This window comes from Marmota marmota, unplaced genomic scaffold (assembly GCF_001458135.2).
Source record: "Marmota marmota marmota unplaced genomic scaffold, marMar, whole genome shotgun sequence".
Taxonomy (NCBI): Eukaryota; Metazoa; Chordata; class Mammalia; order Rodentia; family Sciuridae; genus Marmota; species Marmota marmota.
Window position 1 is genome coordinate 3,431,152 of NW_026000016.1, and position 22,781 is coordinate 3,453,932.

The 22,781-nt window shown below is 37.1% G+C and overlaps 1 protein-coding gene across 1 annotated transcript in view; it reads left to right on the plus strand.

Moving 5' to 3' along the window:
- The window catches only part of Itga8 (integrin subunit alpha 8), a 174,898-nt gene that overhangs the window by 119,644 nt on the left and 32,473 nt on the right, over positions 1-22,781 (plus strand). The window contains exons 24-25 of the mRNA XM_048809772.1: positions 7,442-7,547; positions 10,343-10,501. Of these exons, the coding sequence (XP_048665729.1) occupies positions 7,442-7,547; positions 10,343-10,501 (265 nt within the window). The remainder of the gene's footprint in view (positions 1-7,441; positions 7,548-10,342; positions 10,502-22,781) is intronic.

The following is a 22,781-nucleotide window of genomic DNA, read 5'->3' on the forward strand; positions in this document are numbered from 1 at the left end:
TATATTTCTACCATTTCAGAATGTACATAAATGGTCTCATTCATTCAGAGTGCACTTAGCATAATGATTTTGAGAAGCATCCATCTTCTCACCTGTATCAATAGTCTGCTTCTTTTTTCGCTGAGAGGTATTCCATTATATGATGTCCTGCAAGGTGTTTGTTATATGGTGAACATATAAGTTGTCTATAGTTTGGGGCTGTTAAGAATAAAGCTGCTATGAGCATTCACAGCCAGGTCTCTGTTGAGAATTTTGTTTTCACAAATGGAATTACTGATTTGCACAGGATGTATATGTTTGTAAGAAATTGCACAACATTTTCCAGAAAGGATATGCCATTTCCATTTTGCATTCTCACTAGCAATGGATGAGAGTTCTATAGTCATGTTCATCCTAGCCCCCATGTTTTGTTTGTTTATATTTAGTCACTCCCTGAGGCTTTATTTTCATTTGCTTAATGATTAGTTGTATTGAACATCCTTTCAATGCCTACTTGCAACTCTTTTTTTGATGAAGTGTCTCAATTTTTTTTCCTCATTTATTATGTGATTGTTTGTCTTGTTCTTACTGAGTTGTAGAAGTTCTTTACATATTCTAAACAGAAAATCATTCATCAGTTACATGTCCTGAAAACATTTTCTCCCAGTCTAAGGTATGGCTTTATATTTTCTTAGCTGTGTTCAAACAAAAATTTCTAAAGTTTGCATGAAATCCAGTTGATTAATTTTTTCACATTTTGTGCTCTTTGTATCCTGAGAAATATTCTGCCTTTCCAAAGTCACCAATATTTTTATCTTCTGTGTTTTCTACCAGAAGTTTTATAATCTTAGATTTTACATTTAGGTCTCTGATTAATTTTAAGTTAATTTTTGTATTTGGTGTGAGGTAAGAGCTGAAGATTGTCCATTAATTATGGATCCACCAAACAGATTGATCCATTGATGAGATTAAAGCCCTCATGATCCAATCATCTTCAAAAGACCCACATGTAAAAGCCTTGGAGATCAAGCCTTCATTATATGAGCTTTTGGGAGGGCATATTAGATCCAACCCATACAGTGCTATTATTTTCCTATAAGACTTGTTTCAGTAGCATTCTAAAATTTTGACATGTTGAATTTTCATTGTAAATCAATTCAAAATATTTTTAAATTTCTTTTATGATTTTTTCTTTAAATCATGAGTTGGCTCATGGGAAAAGATTTTGTTTGATTTAGATTTTTGGAGCTAAGCTAAATGTTTTATTTTAATTGATTTCTGTTTCTGTTCTAGCTCTTGATGAGAAAAAAACACTGTTTTTAAAAGACAAGAAAACATAAGCAATTTTTTTACTATTGTATTTTTAACTTTTAAGCTATTGGGAATTAAACCCAGGGGAGCTCTACCTCTGAACTACATCCCCAGCCTCCTCTTTTTTAAAATTAATTTATTTAATTTTATTTCAATTTGTTATATATGACAGTAGAATGCTTTACAATTCATATTACACATATAGAGCACAATTTTTCATATCTCTGGTTGCATACAAAGTATATTCACACCATTCATGTCTTCTTACATATACTTAGGGTAATGATGTCTGTCTCATTCCACCATCTTTTCTACGCCCATCCTCCTTCCTTTCTCTCCTACCTATTTGCCCTATCTAGAGTTCATCTAATCCTCCCATGCTACACCTCCCAATCCTACTATGAATCAGCCTCTTTATATCAGAGAAAACATTCAGCATTTGGTTTTGGGGGATTGGCTAGCATCACTTAGCATTATCTTCTCCAGTTCCACCCATTTACCTGCAAATGCCATGATTTTATTCTCTTTCATTGCTGAGTAACATTCCACTGTGTACCGCAGTTTCCTTATCCATTCATCCACTGAAGGGCATCTAGGTTGGTTCCACAATTTAACTATTGTGAATTGTGCTGCTATAAACATTGATGTGGCTGTGTCCCTGAGGTATGCTGTTTTTAACTCCTTTGGGTATAGACCGAGGAGTTCGATAGCTGGGTCAAAAATGGTGGTTCAATTCCCAGTTTTCCAAGGAATCTCCATACTGCTTTCCAGATTGGCTGCACTAACTTGCAGTCCCACCAGCCTTTTCCCCCACATCTTCTACAATACTTATCGTTATTTGTATTGTTAACAGCTGCCATTCTGACTGGAGTGAGATGAAATCTTAGAGTAGTTTTGATTTGCATTTCTCTAATTGCTAGAGATGTTGGACATTTTTCATATATTTTTTGATTGATTGTATATCCTCCTCTAAGAAGTGTCTTGGCCCATTTATTGATTGGGTTATTTGTTTTGGGGTTTTTTTTGTTTTGTTTTGTTTTGTTTTTTGATGTTAAAGTTTTTGAGTGCTTTATATATCCTAGAGATTAGTGCTGTATCTGATGTGCTTGAGGTAAAGATTTGTTCCCATTCTGTAGGCTCTCTATTCACCTAATTGATTGTTTCTTTTGCTGAGAAGAAGCTTTTTAGTTTGAATCCATCCCATTTATTGACTCTTGGTTTTAAGTTTTTCACTAGAGGAGTCTTATTAAGGAAGCTTGGGCCTAATCCAACATGATAAAGATTTGGGCCTACTTTCTCTTCCAGTAGGCACAAGGTCTCTGGTTTAATTCCTAGGTCCTTGATCCACTTTGAGTTGCATTTTGTGCATGGTGAGAGATAGAAGTTTAATTTCATTTTATTTCATGTGGATTTCCAGTTTTTCCAGCACCATTTGTTGAAGAGGCTATCTTTTCTCCAATATATGTTTTTGGTGCCTTTGCCTAATATGAGATAACTGTAATTATGTGGGTTTGTCTCTGTGTCCTCTACTCTGTGTACCATTGGTCTACAGATGCCAATACCATACTGTTTTTGTTACTGTTGCTCTGTAGTATAGTTTAAGGTCTGGTATAGTGATGCCACCTGCTTCACTCTTCTTGCTAAGGACTGTTTTGGCTATTCTGGGTCTCTTATTTTTCCAGATGAATTTCATGATTGCTTTTTCTATTTCTATGAGCAATGTCATTGGGATTTTGATTGGGATTGCATTGAATCTGCATAGTGCTTTTAGTAGTATGATCATTTTGATCTTTCCATCTTCCAAGCTCTTCTTTAATTTAATTCTTTAGTGTTCTGTAGTTTTCATTGTAGAGGTCTTTCACCTCTTTTGTTAAGTTCATTCCCAAGTATTTTATTTTATTTTTTTGAGGCTACTATAAATAGGGTGATTTTCCTAGTTTCTCTTTCTGAGGATCTGTCACTGATTTACAGAAATGCCTTTGATTTATGGGTGTTGATTTTATATCCTGCTACTTTGCTGAATTCATTTATTAGTCCTAAAAGATTTCTGGTGGAATTTTTTGGGTTCCAGCACTCTCTTTTACACCTTTTTTGGAGACAGGGTCTCACTAAATTCCACAGCTGGCTTTGAACTAAGCAATGCTTCTGCCTCAGCCTCTTAAATTGCCGAGATTACAGGTGTTCACCACCATGCCTGGCACTATCTTATTTTTATATCTTTTCAAAATTTTCAGCTATTATATGTGAACTTCTATCTTGTTCTTTAAGCTTGGCTTAGCTTAATTTGTCTAACGCAAAAATAAGTGGGAAGTGTTTAGCAATTCCAAAATAAATTTAAAGTTGGGAAGTATTTTTATTTAATAAGTCATAACTCAATCCAAGGCTTAATGGAACTGTCTTTATTTTCATATGTTTATTTTATGAGGTGCATTTCTGCCATCACTTACAGTAAAAATAAAAGAAGAAAATTTCTATTCAATTGTGCCAGTAATCCAAACAGTTTATTAAAGTTAGGTTTCTCACATGGGTACAGTTATTTTAATTGTTAGATTAAAGTCCAAAGTCTGTTCTCTAAAACAGTATTGAAGTTCTTTTGGATCACTTTATATAGTAAAACTCTTTCCTCTGAATATGCAGCAAAATATTTGTTCCAGTGTTTATTTCTTCAAGGAATGAACAGTTGCTATTCTAAACACCTTACATGTTCAATCTTCAGAAAAATTTTATTTTCTTTTGTCCAATAGTATTCATCTGAACATATTTTATCACTTGCTATCTTCTACAGTATTTTTTCCTTAATTTACTGTTGCTCTTACAGTTTAAAAAATAAACCAAAATGGATTTTGTTGAAGCTGAAAATTGTAGATAACTACTTCATTCATTTCGTATCTAGATAACACCAACATTGTCTTTGGCCCAATTTATATGCCATTTGTTGGGACAAAGGATCAATTTAGCATAGCTCTGTGAGAAGTAAATTTGGCCACTAGAGACATCAAAACATATGTTGAGCTTATAAAAGTAAGACAAATTGCAGGATTTGTGAAATAATCAGAATTGGATGGGTTTGTATTAGGAACTATCATGATCTAACCAAGTTCTATATAGGATACTGTCCACAGCATTGTTCTGACAATAAATGAATGTCTTTGCTATTTGAAAGTAATAGGATTTCAAAACAGGGTTCACAACATATTATCGTAACTTCTGGACAGCATACACACTGTCAAAAACCTAGTTCCTTTATTCCAGAAAAATTTCATTTTAGGAAAATTAGGTTAATATAAAACCCATACCAAAAATGCTTATACCAATTTATTGAATTAACCCCAAACTGCAAACAACCCAAATGTCCTTCAACAGGTGAATGATAAATGAAGTGTGATACATCCATATCATAGAATACTATGAATTATTGAGACATGGACAACTTGAATGGGACTCAGAATTATACAGAGTGGAAAAAGCCAATCCCAAAAGGCTGCCTACTGTATGTTTCCGTTTACATAACATTCTTGAAATGACAGAATTGTAGAAATGGGGAACAGATTAGTGGATGTCAAGAGAGAAAGGGAGAAATGGGGACACATAGCCTATGAAAGGATATCTTTGTGGAAATAAAAATGTTCTGTATCTTAACTAAATCAATGTCAATATTCTGGTTGTGACATTACATACAATAGCACACCTTGGTTTTAGAAGATGTTACCATTGGGGGAGATTGATTTGTGGGTATAAGGGATTTTTTATATTATTTCTTATAAATTGCATGTGAATCTACATTATCTCGTTATGAAATTTAATTTTAAAAAAACGTATTCCTTGGGGCTGGGGATGTGGCTCAAGCGGTAGTGCGCTCGCCTGGCATGCGCGGGGTCCTGGATTCGATCCTCAGCACCACATAAAAATAAAATGAAGATGTTGTGTCCACCAAAAACTAAAAAATAAATATTAAAACAAATTCTCTCTCTTTAAAAAAAAAAACCTATTCCTTGCTTCCAATTCCAGTCTGATATCCAATGCTACACAACGCTACAATTAACAGTACACCAGTCTTTTTACTAACTGAAAATCTCCAAAAATAATGCTCTAGCCTCTATTTTAGAAGGGAGGAATATTCAATAGATGTAGTTAGATTAGTGCACAGTCTGCTCATTCCAAGAAATTTAGATTATTGTATTTTTTCTTGATGATTTGCTTCCTTTTCTAAAAATCTTCACGTTGAAACAATAGTGTGTCACTGATTTACATGGGACCCATTCTTTTCCATGGTTTCCCCAGCTTTTAATCAGTCTTCAATGGATAAATAAATAAACCATACTGTTATGACCCTTTTTAATGATTATTTTTCCTGTGCTCCACAATAAATTATATTTATTTATATATTTCTACTTAAGTTTTGTTACAGAACCCTGCTAGAAAGTTTAAGTTGTGTTTGCTAAATATCATTGCATCTTAGGGGCCCCTAAAATATACTGTATATTGGAACAGAATTGGTGAGCTGTAGTGCTCACCTGCAGCTCACCCATTATTCTCTGTATATCAGTTTTCCTTTTGTGTGTAAAATGAGAAGTTTTGATCAGATTGTCTCCATAGTACCTGTTAAGGTCTAAAAATTTGATTCTGTAATCCTAGAGAATTTATAACCAGTCCTATAGGATTAAAAACCATAAGAGCCAAAATTTCAGAGAAAATATATTCAGCTTCTGGTCTATGTTTGTTCTGTATGAAAAAAAAAAATTCCCAGAGATGCACAATGGATAATGAATGTTGAGCATAGACTCCCCTCTCTATTGCCAAGCTGAGAAGAAAGTAAAGATTTGGGAGGGGAAGCTGGCAAGGCCTTTGGGAATGGAACTCATGATCTCTGAGATTCTGTCTAATGAAAGCAACACACCATGTCCTGTGCTCTTCTCCCCATTACATCCCCAGGTTTGAGCATAATGTGATTTAACCAAATCAAGCAGGAAAAGAGAACACAGCATAATGACAAGAACAGGGCATGATGACAAGCCAATTTGAAGGAGTGATTTTTGAGGTGTCAGCACAGCAAAGCTGAGCCCTACACTTCTTACCTAACAGTTACACATTAAGGACATGCAAAGGGACTGTAAATTTATAATCTAATAACATTTTGTGGGTTGCCCATTTTGAAATGCCCTTCTCCCACCCACCTCTAGGAAACAATGCACCCAAATTAACTTTGACCACAAGCATTGGAGATGTTTTCCAATTGTCTGTGGTATACAACCCAAACAGTTTATCATAATTTTCAAGATGAAGCAATACAGACATACTGACTTTAAGTTACTTGCTCTTGGGTCAGAATTTAACCCAATAAGTTGTACTTTCTACCTTGGGAAGAGATTACCTCCAAGGAGGAGAAAAACCAGTAACATTTAAATTTCTTAGAGACTGTGGTAATTATTGGATATCCCTAAAATGGCATTTGGGACTCACCCTTGCATTCTCTACTCTAGATCTCAATCATACTTCATTTTGTTCTGGCTCTAAACCTGGTCTGGTGAGAGGTCTGACTGCATTCATAAGAAACTGAAAAAAATATCTAGGAAAAAGGAATATACAATGACTGTTTTCTATTCTGAAGTCTCAAACCAGAAACAGAATTTCTTTACAACTGGACATCTAACACAGAGGATCCTAGAAATTTACACACACACACACACACACACACACACACAGAGAGAGAGAGAGAGAGAGAGAGAGTCTCACTTTTCAATATGACCTAAAGCAAGGATTATATAATCTTTAAACACAGAAACATACACACACAGGATGGATGGATGGATGGATAGATGGATGAATAGACAGACAGATAGGTAAATGGACAGATGAATGTATAATGTTCAATTACTCCTCTCAAGAATGCTCTCTGCTATTCCTCCTGGTGTCCACGGACAAGGTGCTATAAAATAGTTGATCTCTGAATAGGAACAAATGTTTCAGATCCTCCACTAATTCCTTCAGTCATTTTGTTGAACTTCACTTCCAGTGTTTTTCCTTGTAGACAAATATCTTTTGAAATAAATCGAAAGCCACCTGTTTTGTCTGATGACCGTGCAGTGTACACTAGTGAAACATTCCTCCCCTGGGCCATCAGTAGCAATTAACACAGCACTCCATATTTCAGAGTATCCCACCCTCCGCAGATCATTCTGCCCATTCATAACTGGGAACCGGAAATGGAGCCCCGCACAGAGGATGAAGTTGGACCATTGGTGGAGCATATTTATGAGGTAGGTTTTTTTTTTTTCTTCCTTGTACTGGGGATTGAACCCATGGATGCTTTATTATTGAGCTACATTCCCAGATTTGTTTGTTTTTTTTTTGTTTGTTTTTGTTTTTGTTTTTGTTTTTGTTTTTTTTGAGACAGGGTCTCAATAAGTTGCTGAGGGCCTTGCTAAGTTACTGAGGCTAACCTCAAATTTAGATCCTCCTGTGTCAGCCTCCTGAGTTTCTGTGATTACATACATATGTCACTGTACCCAGCTGGGTAACTATTTTCTATTAGCTGTTTTCTATGTTAAAGTTGTATTAGGGTTTTATTTTTATGTTCTTTATTAACAAACATACAGCATTTTGAAAGACACCAATCCAAGTTTTGAGCTTTATGTAGTATTTAGATTTTATGCTATCACATTGCAGTGGGTGGTGGGAGATGTTCTGGGCACTCACAAACATGGCCACTTCTCCTTGGTGGTGAGAGCCATTACATGGTAAGAAACATTTTATCCTGTTACTGTTTTCTTTATTTAAATGTTCTTTGTTTGCTCCCTTTTTAATATTTGGATAGCCTATGCATAAAAATGTCTAACTCCCTAGACCCTCTTTCATTTCAGATAACCTTAAAACTCACCCATTGAAGGTCACCAATTGGAAAGGTGCCAGATAGAAAATTTTATTAATTTTTCTTATACTAAAAAATGTACATATAATACATGAGATGGGTATGTGGCAGATAGATAAGAATAAATTTATTTTTCATTCAAATAACCTGATTAGAAATTAACAATTTATTTTGAAGTTTGAAATAGTCTATTGGTTAGTAAAATATTTTCCAGAAGCAAATAAGCAAAACATGAAAAGAAACTGATGTTCTTTTCCCATTTTAAGTCTTACATTGTGAACAAGGTAAAGATTTATTGACATGGAGCTAACTATTTAATTTTTTTTTTTACAATTAGAAACAAACTCATAGTAAAGGGTTAGTTTATTCATTGTTCAGCTTTTTGGTTTGGTTTGTTAATAAAGTTAATGCCATTAGTGGAGAGTGGTTATTCCTTTTCAAGGTAATATAAACTGAATTTTGATATAATGAAGTTCTAAGGTGTTTTCTGATTGAGGCCCCTTCTAGAGAGTGGTAATGCTTTATGTTCTTTTCCTATGTAACTTATGCCATCAATTCAATGATTCTAGCTTTGATTTTCATCTCAAGCTACAGGGTCACTAATAGCATTCTCTCAGGGCAACTATAAAGCCATTTCCAAACTGAAGAGCTGTTTCCATAAGTGGGGAAAAGCCTCAAGTCCTGAGTAGGATTAGCCTGGAAACCTCTATTATCTGCCCAAACTGCAGCTCAGGTTTGGAAGCCCTGTCCAGAGCTGGATCAAAGTGTGGCCCTAAGCTCATCTGATAGTGAAGGGATAACCCTGTCCCAGTGGCATTCAGATCAGGAACCTCACCAGAAAAATGAAAAGCTGTCAAATAATTTATTAAATTTGTATGTGTCTGTTTCTGCTCAAGAAAGTTGAAACTTTATAGTTTGCAAAAAAACACCCAGACTCAATCATTCCCAGGGTAGTGCTGTTTCTGATCTTAGCATAAAGAGATCATAAAAGTTTAGGGTAATTACCAGCAGTGCCAAAAGCAATCATCAAATGTTTCTTACATGCTAATCTCATGTCTCATAATATACGGTAACAATGAATGCCATACTTCTTTGATAATGTCAGCTAAATAGGCCACCTAAATAAGCAAAAAAATTTTTCTTGTTTCATAGACCATGATAATTATCAGAACTGTGGGGTTGGGGGGAAGATCCCTGTTAACTTTGAAGTGAATTTCTAAGTCCATGATAAATCTAAATATGCTTAGTGTTTTTGGCAAGCTGTTTTGTGTACTGTAAATATGGGACTTGTGTGTTAACAACATCCATCTCTTTTCTCGATGTGAACTTTTTTCCCTGGGATTTGCTGATTAAAACAAAAGTAGCTCAGCTTTGAAATATGCAAAATGAACTGAAGTGAGTACCGGCTGGCTTTTGCCCTTGATGGATAACCATTTTCCAGAGGGTAAAAGAGAGTGCATCACATATGGTTGCAATTGACAAGTCAGTAGTCAGGGAACAAAAGGCAGATTTTAAATATAAAGAAAAAATCAGTACGTTTTGAAAGCATTTAATTAAAATTGCATTTCTAGTGCTATCATTAATACAAATTCAAGGTAACCATTGCAGTTATCAGCCATGGTTAATATAGGTTGGGCAAATATAGGTTGGGCATACCTATTCTGAAAATCAAAAATGTATTCCAAAATCCAAAATTTTTTGAGACCTGACATGATATCACAAGTAGAGAATTTCATACTTGACCTCATATGATGGGTCACAATGAAAGATTACCTTTAGGCTTCAAGGTGAATATGAATTTTCAATGAATTTTGTGTCTAGAGTTCAGTCTCATCCCCAAGATATCTCATTATATAAGTGCAACATTCCAAAATCCCAAACACTTCTGGTCCCAAGCATTTTGGATAAAAGATGTTCAACCGTATGATCTTCAGTGAAGAAATCCACTTTCAGAGCTTCACAAACCAGACCAAAGAGTTTTTTCTAAACACCATCACATCACACTTTCAGAGTTCCTGATTCCCATATGGACTTTTTTCTTCTTCTTCTTATTTGCTAGAGTTATTATCATGATGACTTACAACCAATAGCACATGCCTTTAAAAATAGGTACAGGTCGACGGAGTTGGATTTCATATCCCCACCTTGAACTGTACCATTCCATAATCTGTCACTTGCTTACAGCTGCACAATATTGGACCGAGTACCATCAGTGACACCATTCTGGAGGTGGGCTGGCCATTCTCTGCGCGGGATGAGTTTCTCCTTTATATTTTTCATATTCAAACTCTGGGACCTCTGCGGTGTCAAACAAGTCCTGATATCAACCCACAAGATATAAAGGTAAGAGCTTGATCTAATTCATAGCTTTATACACTTTTTAATGGTAAGGAAAAAGTAAAAATGGCTGCTTGTTTAAAATTAAAATAGCAAAGTAATTTTATGTTGCTTCAATGATCATTGATTAGAGCTTTCCTTCCAGTTTTCTAGTTAAGCACCAAATTTATTTTTTTTTCCTTAATTTTCTTAAATTTTATTTATTTTAATGTTGGACAAATATTTTAAAGTAATTTTTTTTAATTGGTTGTTCAAAACATTACAAAGCTCATGACATATCATCTTCCATACATTTGATTCAAGTGGCTTATGAACTCCCATTTTTTACCCCAAATACAAGTTGCAGAATCACATCGGTTACACATCCACATTTTTACATAATACCATATTAATGACTGTTGTATTCTGCTACCTTTCCTATCCCCTACTATCCCCCCTCCCCTTCCCTCTCATCTTCCCTCTCTACCCCATCTGCTGTTGTTTAATTCTCTCCCTTGTTTTTTTTCCCCTTTCCCCTCACAAACTCTTATATGTAATTTTGTGTAACAATGAGGGTCTCCTTCCATTTCCATAGTTTCCCTTCTCTCTCCCTTTCTCTCCCCCCACTCGTCTCTGTTTAATGTTAATCTTTTCCTCATGCTCTTCTTCCCTGTTCTGATCTTAGCTGCTCTCTTTATATCAAAGAAGACATTTGGCATTTGTTTTTTAAGGATTGGCTAGCTTCACTTAGCATAATCTGCTCTAATGCCATCCATTTCCCTGCAAAATCCATGATTTTGTCATTTTTTAATGCTGCGTAATACTCCATTGTGTATAAATGCCACAGTTTTTTAATCCATTCATCTATTGAAGGGCATCTGGGTTGATTCCAAAGTCTAGCTATTGTGAATTGTGCTGCCATGATCATTGATGTGGCAGTATCCCTATAGTATGCTCTTTTAAGGTCCTCAGGGAATAGACCGAGAAGGGCGATAGCTGGGTCAAATGGTGGTTCCATTCCCAGCTTTCCTAGGAATCTCCATACTGCTTTCCATATTGGCCGCACCAGTTTGCAGTTCCACCAGCAATGTACAAGTGTACCCTTTTCCCCACATCCTCGCCAGCACTTATTGTTGCTTGACTTCATAATGGCTGCCAATCTTACTGGAGTGAGATGGTATCTTAGGGTGGTTTTGATTTGCATTTCTCTGACAGATAGAGATGGTGAGCATTTTTTCATGTACTTATTGATAGATTGTATGTCCTCCTCTGAGAAGTGTCTGTTCAGGTCCTTGGCCCATTTGTTGATAGGGTTGTTTGTTATCTTGTTGTTTAATTTTTTGAGTTCTTTGTATATTCTGGATATTAGGGCTCTATCTGAAGTGTGAGGAGTAAAGATTTGTTCCCAGGATGTAGGTTCCCTATTTACCTCTCTTATTGTTTCTCTTGCTGAGAAAAAAACTTTTTAGTTTGAGTAAGTCCCATTTGTTGATTCTAGTTATTAACTTTTGTGCTATGGGCGTCCTATTAAGGAATTTGGAGCCCGACCCCACAATGTGTAGATCGGAGCCAACTTTTTCTTCTATCAGGTGCAGAGTCTCTGATTTGATATCTAGCTCCTTGATCCATTTTGAATTAACTTTTGTGCATGGCGAGAGAAAGGGGTTCAGCTTCATTTTGTTGCATATGGATTTCCAGTTTTCCCAGCACCATTTGTTGAAGATTTAAGCACCAAATTTAAATGTCACTCCTAAAAAACTTAAATTTTCCTAGGTTTTATTGCTCATAGTAACTTGTGATTTATTTAGCCCATTTCAATATGCATCTATTATGTAGGGTTTGATGAGCAATACCACCAAATCAAAATCATTAATAGATATGTCATGTTTTGGAGAATTAGTACAAAATTCTATTTTTGAAGTCTATTTGGTATATTTCCATAAGACACAAGCATCTTTGCCACAAAGGGCTCTTCCAGCTGTTGTCAATAGCGAGTGGTAAAATACAGGAATTTGCCAAAGGCTTCTCGACTCCCTAAAAACCCCCAGACTGGAAGCTTATAGAGAAACCTAGAGCAGCAGCATGCTGCACCTCTTAAATGCTTCCAAATCACCTGGGAGTCTGTTGAAATGCAGGGTCTGGAGGACCCCGACATTCCACCTCTCTGCAAGCTCCCACCTCCTGTGCACGTGATGGTCTGCTGGAGTTCATTAACAAGGAGCTCAACTGTCCAAATAGCTGATCCCATCCAGATTAAGACCCAAATTTGGCTTAGGTTCCTTCTGAGAAGGAAAGGAACAAATTAGCATAAGCCCTAGAAAATGTCACATTTGTATGAAAACAAAACAAAAAAAATTGGTTAATCAGATGGTGTCCTCAGAAGACAACTTTATTTAAGAACAAATATTCCCTTAGTAGCTACAGGGACACAGTAACTATGGGGCAAGGGAAGGTTTCCTGAAAAATTTATTTGACTTAACCATCTGGGACAAAGGGCAGCTTTGACCCTGGGCCCAGGCATTGGGTCACTGGGAGTCATAATAGGCTTTCTGTGTCAACTCATATGCCTCCTTGTTCAAAGACAGGAAGACAAAAAGGAGACTCAATGGTAAAGGACTTGTGGGGCAACAGTCTCTTTCTTCATGGAGAAACAATAATAAGGCCACTGGTATTCCATAGTTATTTGAAATACTTGTCCCTAGGATTTTCCCCCCATTTCCTTTTTCTTCACTCTTCATTGGGATAATTTTAACATCCTAAGAGACTGTAGCTCCTTATACAATAATGTCTTCAAATATTGATGTATAACATTGAAGTATTTCAAACTTTTTCATATTTTTTTAATTAATTTTTTTATTTATTTTAATTAGTTACACATGACAGTACAATGACCTTGACATATCATACATTTGAATCAGATGAGATATAATTTCTCATTTTTCTGAGTGTACAAGTTGCAGAATCATATTGGTCATGCAGTCACATATATACACACAGTAATAATAATGTCTGTTTCATTCTACTATTGCATATTTTATTCTGTATTTTTCATGTACTATATGGATTCTTAAAGCACATGATAATGTGGAAAACTCCTGTCTCTGAGTGCAATGTTTAGTTTATATCTGACACTATTTATATATGTTTGTATATATTGTGTAACTTGTTTAATGTTCACTATGTTGGTTGTGAGTTTTTTTTTTTTTCTTTGTGGCAATTAAACAATCACTTACAGTGACTGGAATAGTACTAATAGATAACTTGCTCAAATGTTGACAGACTCATGAAAACCAAGAGGTAGTATACACTAAGCACCTGGTATCCAGTACTTCCCACTTATTGTGTAAATACTCATAGATTTTCATTAAAAACCTGTCCAAAGCTAGAAATTTTTTAAAAAATGCAAATTCTGCTCACTTTCTAAAGTTCTAAACTCCTAAAAATTGAATGTAATATTTGGTAACTATTAAAATTGCAACAGATCTCTAAAGTAAATAATTAGAATAATATATGAGTTCTTAAAATTCTGAATTCAAGGAAAGGTTCAACAACATTACTTAAAGGTTCTCAAAGTATGTCTACCTATATTTAATATATGCCCTGAAAGTCTAAAAGACTTTTTATCAATAAATAGATTTTAAAGTTGATAACCAGTATATTTCAAATCAGTGGCTATAAACAATTGAAAACATTTGAAAATTATTTTTCTCTTAAGATATTAAATAATTTCTTAGTCATATTGCTACTAATTCACTTGGCAATTTATTTCTTCCTAGAGAATGGAAAGATAAACCGTATTTTCTGTCTTAAATACAGAGTAGAAATTAGTGAAATGGAAATTGCATTTTTTTCTTATATGTTCTTATCTTCAGCACAATAAGCATCAGACACTTCTGATTTTTTTTTAATAATTTTTATGACTTTATTTTATTTATTTATTTTTATGTAGTGCTGAGGAAAAAAAACCAGCACCTCCTTAGGCAAGTGATCTACCACTGGGCCACAACCCCTGCCTGACATTTCTGATTTAATATTAATTTTAAATACTTGCATAAAAGCTAATTGCTAGTTTATTTTTATTTGTTTGTTTGTTCTGTTTTGTTTTTTTGTTTTTTTTTTTTTTTTTTTGGTAAGAAGCAGAGAAAGCAGGTTTAGTAAAAGGACCAGGGAGGCAGAAATATACTTGTTAAAGCAAGAATCAAATCCCAGTATTCAGTCTTGCTTCACCCAGGAGTAAGTTACAATTCCTCCTACTTGTGCTATGGAGTGAGCGTGTTCTGTCCCCCTCCAAAACTCATGATAAAATTTGGTTCTCAGTGTAATGGTGTTGAGAGGTTGTGGGGCTTTCATGATGAGTTTGGTTCACAGGAACTCTGCCCGCATGAAATGGATGAATGCTGTTCTTTCAAGTTAGTTCTCCTTGAAGGGTCCCCTAACGTGGCCGTAAGCTGTTCCTCTGCTTCCTCTCGCTTCCTCTCTCCATGGGACTCCTTCCATTCTTCCTCCATGAAGCTGCACAGGTGCTGCTTCCGTGCTTTTGGACACCCCAGCCTCCAGAGCATGAGCTAAAATAAATTTTCTTTTATAAACTATCCAATCACAGTTATTCTCTATTAGCAATAAAACGGACTAAGACCATTTGCCCTACAGTTTCTTTATAAGGAGAAGGACAGGTGGCAAATCCTCTGACACATCTGTGTTTGCCAGCAGTCCAGTTTCCACATATCCTTCTGCCTCCTGAGGACGTTCCACACACCACTGGACCAACCCTCCAGATGTTCCATGGCCTGTCATAGAGAACCTTCACCCCGACTTTCTGAAGCCAAGGGATTTTCACAATTCTCCCACCACATTCTCCTCCTCAGCCACTCAGTTGATTTCCCTTCAACCAAATCCCTTTCTCCAATGTTAGACATGCATCTTAGCCAATTTTGTCTTAGCCAATTTCTTCCTCCCATGTATATTCTCACTTTTGCTCAATTATTACTAAAAAGAGAGCTCTCCTCTCTTCTCAGCCCTCTCACAGATTTCCAAAAAACCTTATCATAAAAAAGAAACTATCCAGATTTTCTTAGAAGCATCTTCTAGGCCACCCACTTCAAGGAACCAGTGCCACCAATCTAAAGCCTTTGGAATGTCCCAGATATCCCTTAGAATCTCCACAAAGCTTCCACTTTCTAATTTCCCTCTGATTAAACTTATTTCCACCTAAATATCAGCATTCGATATCATATACTTAACACAATGATTTTTTTACCCTATTTTTTAAATTATTCATATGGCCACAGTCCTGGATACTATTATTTTTATTGCAAATACACAGTTTTATGGCATCAAAACCATATTGAGGCTTAAGTAGGCTTTTTGTGGACTGGCTTGAGAACTGAGCTACCATTCGAAATATCATTTCTAAAGAGAAATGCATTCTGAATGCCAAACATCCAAAGCTTTCTGAAATCCAACCCATCTACAAACTGAAGAAGTGTTCCAAATGCAACATGAGGCTCAAAGTCTTCTCACATAAGCCCCAAAGTCCAATAAGTCCCTAACAGGGTTCAGTTTTTATAATAGTAACTGGTACAGTTTGGTTATCACCCAAGTTACCCAAATGTCCCCCAAGTTTGAGGAGGAAACACTAACAGCATGAACTTTCTAACCTGTGACTGCTTTAGGAAACAATGGGCCAACTTATCAGCTCATCCACACCTTGATTGCTCAAGTTGGGAGCATCGGTCACTGAGTTGGGGTGGGGCAAGAGTGACCACACACAGATGCTGTTAGAAGTCTGTGTACTTTTTTATTTGAATGCCTGCCTCCCAGCAGGCTTCGGTGAGACTCATTCAACTTGATTTGCTGACATTGTTCAAATCTCAGAATCTGAGGTAGGTAGAAATATGGGTGGTAATGGGGTTCAGGAGAAGATGAGCTATGCAAATCCTCATTTTTCTACCTGAGAAAACCAAGACCCAGCCAATGTCCGCATGGTGGTCCAGAGTGCCTTGGGCTCACTCTCTCCTGCTCTCACTCTGGCCTTCTATGACATGGTTGCTGCCCTTGTGTTTCTGTTCCCCCAGGATGGCTTCCACCTCCTCAGGTTCATTCACCTGCCGTCTGTGACATTAGGGACATTAGCAGACATCCATGCAGGTTCTGCCTCCAGGCTTCACCATCTTAGGTCAGAGGAAGAAGGCTGTCATGTGGCAATTTCTTCACATTCTACCATTCAAAACATTTTGAAACATTCAACTGTCTGCAGCATTCAGACCAATCCATTAAATCTAATTTGTTCCAGATCCTTCTTGGAATCAGATTTTAGAGTTGAGTAAAGTATTTCTCAACTATACTAAAGGCAGTAAAATAATTATTTCAAACTATCAATTTTGTTATTTTGGTGGACTTTATCCTGGGGTTTGGAGAGGCCTTCAAACACACTATGATCTTTTGATAAGATGAAGTTGAAAATGTAAAATCTACTAAGGAACCAAAAATTTCATAAAGAGTAAAGGATTTTTTTTTTTTTCAATTTGGCAAGATTTGTGATAAACAGTGAGAGAAAGGGGGAGAGGAAAGACTAAGGAATGTGAGACTGTACCTAAGACAGATAGATGCTCAAATGTAACCAGTGTTAAGATCACAGCACATTCTGGGTCTGACATCAAGGAAGAAGAATCCTGAGATCAAAATGATCTGATGGAGACACACTGGAGAGAGTATAATGTAAGAGAAAGCCCTCACTGTTTATAAGAATTGTCTTTAGGGCCTGGGAAGCAGGAGGTTGCTGCTGAGAACTAGGCTTTTCAACAACACCAATCCCACAGGAAGCCCAAATTACAACCAGATAGCACAAACATGGAGTGCAGAGACACAGAACCCATCCATTTGTCAAGGATTATAGCCCTGCAAATCGCTTTTTAGAATCAAGTGGGCCTGCAGACAGTGGCTTGGCAAATTTGCATAGTTTTGTCTTATCCTTATGAGTACTTTCTTCTTGCCTAACTGCCGCCCGATTACTGGTTCTCATTAATTCAGAAGGCAGTGACCCCTGTCAGTTCTCAAACAACTCTCCCTCATGCTCTCTCTACTTAAAAATCAAGACAAAAAGGAAGATCATTTCTTCTTTCTTTATGTTAGCTACTGATTTCTTTTTATTCTTTTTTTTAATCATTTTGAGGGCCTTAAATATTTGCAGCCTCAATTTATTTCATAGCCAGATCATTGTTTGATGTCTGTTACTTGCCCTGTAATATGTTCGGGCTTCTGCTACAAGCTCTCCTTCTTGTGGGGGTGAGGGGTGGTCTATTCAAGAAAGCAGTACTGAATTTTCTTCTCTTCTAACTATGATGCCATAGTAACAGCTATCACTAGTTCCTGGGTTTGTCTTCTCCATCCTGTCTTATGTGTGCTTTCTTCTGAGAACATTTCCTCTGACAGAGGAATTTATTCACCTTTTACTCTTTTTTTTTTTTTTTGTACCAGGATTGAACTCAGGGTTGCTTAACCACTGAGCCATATCCCCAGCACTTTTTTGTATTTCATTTAGAGGCAGGATCTCAGTGAGTTGCTTAGCACTTTTCTAAGTTGCTGAGGTTGGCTTTGGGCTCGAAATCCTCCTGCCTGAGCTGCTGAGATTACAGGTACGCACCACTGCACCCGGCTTTCACCTTTTACTCTTAAGAGTGCCTGTACGTCAAATTCTTGGCCACCAAAGAAATATACCCCTTGTGTCCCATTTCTTTTTGTCTATCTTCTCTTTGAGATAGCCTTCGGGTATGTGTGTGTGTGTGTGTGTGTGTATGCACATATATGTGTGCATATATGTGTATGTATACATATATGCATATATATGTATATACAAACACACACACATATTGGAAGACTATCTCAGGGAGAAGATAGACAAAAAGAAATGGTTCCCAAGAGTATATTTTATTTGGATATCTATATCTATATATCTATATATATCTATACACACACACACACACACACACACACACACATACTAGAAAGACTAAGGAAAGACTAAGGAATGTGAGACTGTACCCCAGAGAGAAAGATGCTCAAATATAACCTGTGTTAAGATCACAGCACATTCTGGGCCTAACTTCAAGGAAGAAGAATCCGGAGATCAAAATTATACATATATATATATATATATATATATATATATATATATATGTGTGTGTGTGTGTGTGTGTGTGTGTGTGTGTGTATCTTTTTAAAGGGTTATTTGCCAACCATAGAAAAATGATATGAAAGTACTAGTTCCTAAGTTAGGTATATTCATGCCTTTCAAGCTAACCTGGTTTCTGCAGCCTTAGGGGTGGGGACCTAAGCCCATCAGCCCATGTATATTTTTAAATGCAAAAACACTATGTCCAAGACTAGGAAAAGCTCCAATATTACCTCTGGAGTGAGTGATGATTCTTCTAGTATGCTTTGCATGAACTTTTCAGGAGGAAAAATATGTTTTTTTTTTATTTCCCCACAAACTCTTAACATTTGCTTAATTACAAAGTACACGGACCCACGGACTTGTCCCCACTTACATTTAATTACAGACCAAGAAGCCCATGAGAACAGTCTACTGTTTCTTGTGTGCTAGGAATACCTAGCATCCAAAGACAAGTCACAAATAAGAGAAAGGTAACCCACGTGGCTTTGGTTTCCAGCCCCTATCTTCCAGTGTTGCATGTCCAACTGCATTGCACATTCTAGCCTCTCAGTATCCCTTTGGTCTATAAATTAAAACCTATGCCAGAGTGAAGAGTTTGATGAAGAGTTATGAAAATAACTCTTGTTGCGGTCAAATTTGGAGTAGCAGCTGGAGAAACATATTTACTAAGAATTATTTCCTCATTGCAGAACAAAGCCATTGTCATTTGTTCTGAGGCAGCCACTGAAGTGTTTACCAGCCGCTCCTCATAGCATTTAATGTCTGCCTAACAGGGTGCTAGGAAGCTGGACTCTTCACTTCCAGCGAGTTCAGATTCAGGAAAAACATGGGCTGTGGGTTCATGGCTCCAAATGTTCCTCTTGAAAATGGACTTTATTGTTTACATTTCTTGGATAACTTCTTCCTTACTTTTTGTCTTGTTTTGTTCTTTGAAATAATTTCTGGAATGCCATTTGAGAAAACTAGTTTCCAAGCCACTTGAAGACCTTTTGACCACAGTGTTTTAAGTGTGGTATTCCACCACTTGTAAAATCCAAGTGTTACAAAAAGAAAGAACTGTGTTCCACTGACCCCTGTCTTGCAAAGGACTTATTCTCTAGCTCAGAATAAGCCCAGTGTTTTATTGAGGGACTGTTACAAATATTTGTGAATGACACTATACCCCAGTAGAATATGTTCCTTATTTCTACACAAATTGCACCTGATGAAACCTTGCAGGAATTTCTTGCTGTTGGGCTATTGTTGATAGCTAATACTGATTGAGGTGAATACTGATGCTTCTAATACAATCATGGGCTGTCACATGGGAATAAAGAATCTTTCCCTAGTTCATTCCAGTACCTCTTCTCTGTAGTTTGGTAGCTACAGTTAATTGTCAGCAACCTATAAAAATAAAAATAACACATGGTGGCTCTAAAAGGGAAAACAACACATACATAGGGTATATGATAGAAACTATCATACTAATTAAGGATTTCCCCAATTCTCAATTTCCTTTCCTAGCTCAACTTTTTGGATTAATGGCAGGAACTGCTCATGGGACAGCCAAGTTCATGGGAAATTCTTCTCTTCTGATAATATATCCTTTTCATTCTCCTCAATGGCTACTCCAGACCTTCCCGACTCTTCCTGTCCACTGTCTCTCACATTTAATACCAGGTGATCTTAAAATGATCTATTGCCCCATCATAACCCCTGGCCCCATGCCAGCCCACCCAGCCCCACCCACCTTCTAATCATGTCTCATCCATTCACGACTCCTCTTCATCACCTTCAGGGGAAGGACAACTGTTCCTCCAGCTCCTCGTCTAATTTTGCCGATTACATAATGCTATAGTGTAACGTGACTTTGCCATCAAATGTCTCCGTTTTCCTGTATGACCTACCTTCCCCTTTCTATTGGTTCCTTCCTTGGATCCTGTAAACTTACTAAAATTTCCTGCAACTGTAAAACAAACAGTAAGCCAAATAACACTGCCCTGTGCCCTCCTCCAGGAATGGGTCTCTTTTTCTTCTATTTACAGCTAAATTGAACTTGCTATCCCTACTTCATTATTTCTCATTTAATTGGAATTTTTAAAAATTTCCATATTAAAAAAAAAAACTAAATATCCATCATAAGAATATATCAGGCAATATATGAAGGAAATTTTATACCTCTAGTGGTGTTCCCACCCATTGACTCTTATGTGTTCTATTAACTTATGTTTTATATTTTCATTTTTCATTCCTATAAGGGTTGCACTGTCTATTGCCAATAGACAAGGATACTCTTTTAAAGTTCCCAATGTCATTGTTATATCTGAAATGGAAATTGGCAAAACTTCCCTGATATCTATCATCAAGTCTCTACCACTGGTCATACTTTGATGACTACTCTTCCAGCCTTTTTCTATTTATAGATACATAGAATAGGTATGCATCACTTTTTCTATTAAGAAGTACAGCTTGATTACATAATGCTATAGTGTAACGTGACTTTCCCCCTAATACATGTATCTTTCTAAATTAAAATATAGCTCTATATTGCTTTTTAAAAATATCTAGTCTTGTATACATGTATCCTAATTCATTTAATCAATTACTTACATTTGTCCATAAGGTTTAGATTGCCCTTTTTCCTCTGTTATACATAGTGTTGCTAGGAAAATTAATGTTTTGTTTTGCTGCTTTATTTGGAGGACAAGGTTCATCTCAACTTAGAGCCATTAGAAATTATTTTAATGAGAGTAATAGAAAGATTTAAACTTATACTTTTTCAAATAATTATTTTTCCATTCACTCTTTAGCTAGTGCAGTTTGATTTTTGCCTGTACCATCATTCAAAGGGCATCCATGATTTCTTTTGGAGGGGGGGCAGGGGTTGTACTGGGGATTTAACCCCAGGGCAATTTACCACTGAGCCGAATCCCAAGCCCTTTTTATTTTTTTATTTTGAGACAGAGTCTTTCTAAGTTGCTCAGGGCCTTGCAGGGTTGCTGAGGCTTTGAATTTGCAATCCTCCTGCCTCAGTCTCCCGAATCACTGGGATTACAGGGGTGTACCACTGCGCCCAGCCATCTGTGATTTCTTAATCAACAGATTTTTTTCTCACCCTTCTTTACTACCTCTCAGGATCTCTTGGCATCCTTAGTTGTTTATTTTTGCAATTTTCTTTTCCTTGGGCTTCTATAAAACCACACTTTCCTGGACTACCTCTTACATCTGATTTCCCCATCTGAATTTTCCTGGCTGAATCTTCTTTCTCAGCCTGTGTGTTCTTCCTGGGAGGTTGAATATGACTGTGCTTCTCACATACATGTTCTCACTGGGCAACTTAGAGCAGTTAGCAGAAATTGTGGTTCGGTTTGATAGACACTGATGGGCACCAGAGCAAGCATGTGCAACATGAAACAGGTCAGGCATTAGCCAGGTGCAGCTCAGGATGCAGCACAGTTCTGCATACTGGAGTGCTGGATGTGGGCAGCTCTCAGTGAGAGATGAAGCTGAAGAAGGCAGGCAAAGGCAGTGATCAGTGGGTAGAGACTTGTACATGTCATGCTAGGGAGTGTGGACTCGACTCTTTCTGTCTATTCAGTAGATTTCTCCAGATCCTTATGACTTACCTTATGTGGTGCATCCTACATCTGCAATGTAGAAATTTCTTTTTTCATTCCATAGAGCTAAGTATATTAGTATTGCTTCCCTTCCATAACCTGAAGGAAAACCAGGTTAAAGAAGACAAAATTCGATTTTCAGCCATAGAACAGGTAATTTCAGGCTGCCATTCGCCTGCGGCTTGCAGACAGATTGCTCGGGCTCAGTGCCTGGGTGCTTCTTAGAGCCTGCTCTTATCGGAGCGAGCACCGAGCGCAGGGCGGCCGAGTTCCGGCTCCCAGAACCACCCTGGCCCAGGGCTGGGGATCCTGCGGAGGCTGCTTCTTGGAGCCTGCTCTTATCGGAGCATACACCGAGCACGGAGCGGCCGAGTTCCGGCTCCTGGAACTGCCCTGGCCCAGGGCTAGGAGCCCGCAGAAACTGCTTCTCGGTCCGGGTCCTGCTGAGGGCCGGTCAGGACTCACCCGTTGCTTTGGTTGCCCGGCAAGGGGAACGAAATGCTGCCATTCGCATAGGATACCAACATGGCAGAGATCT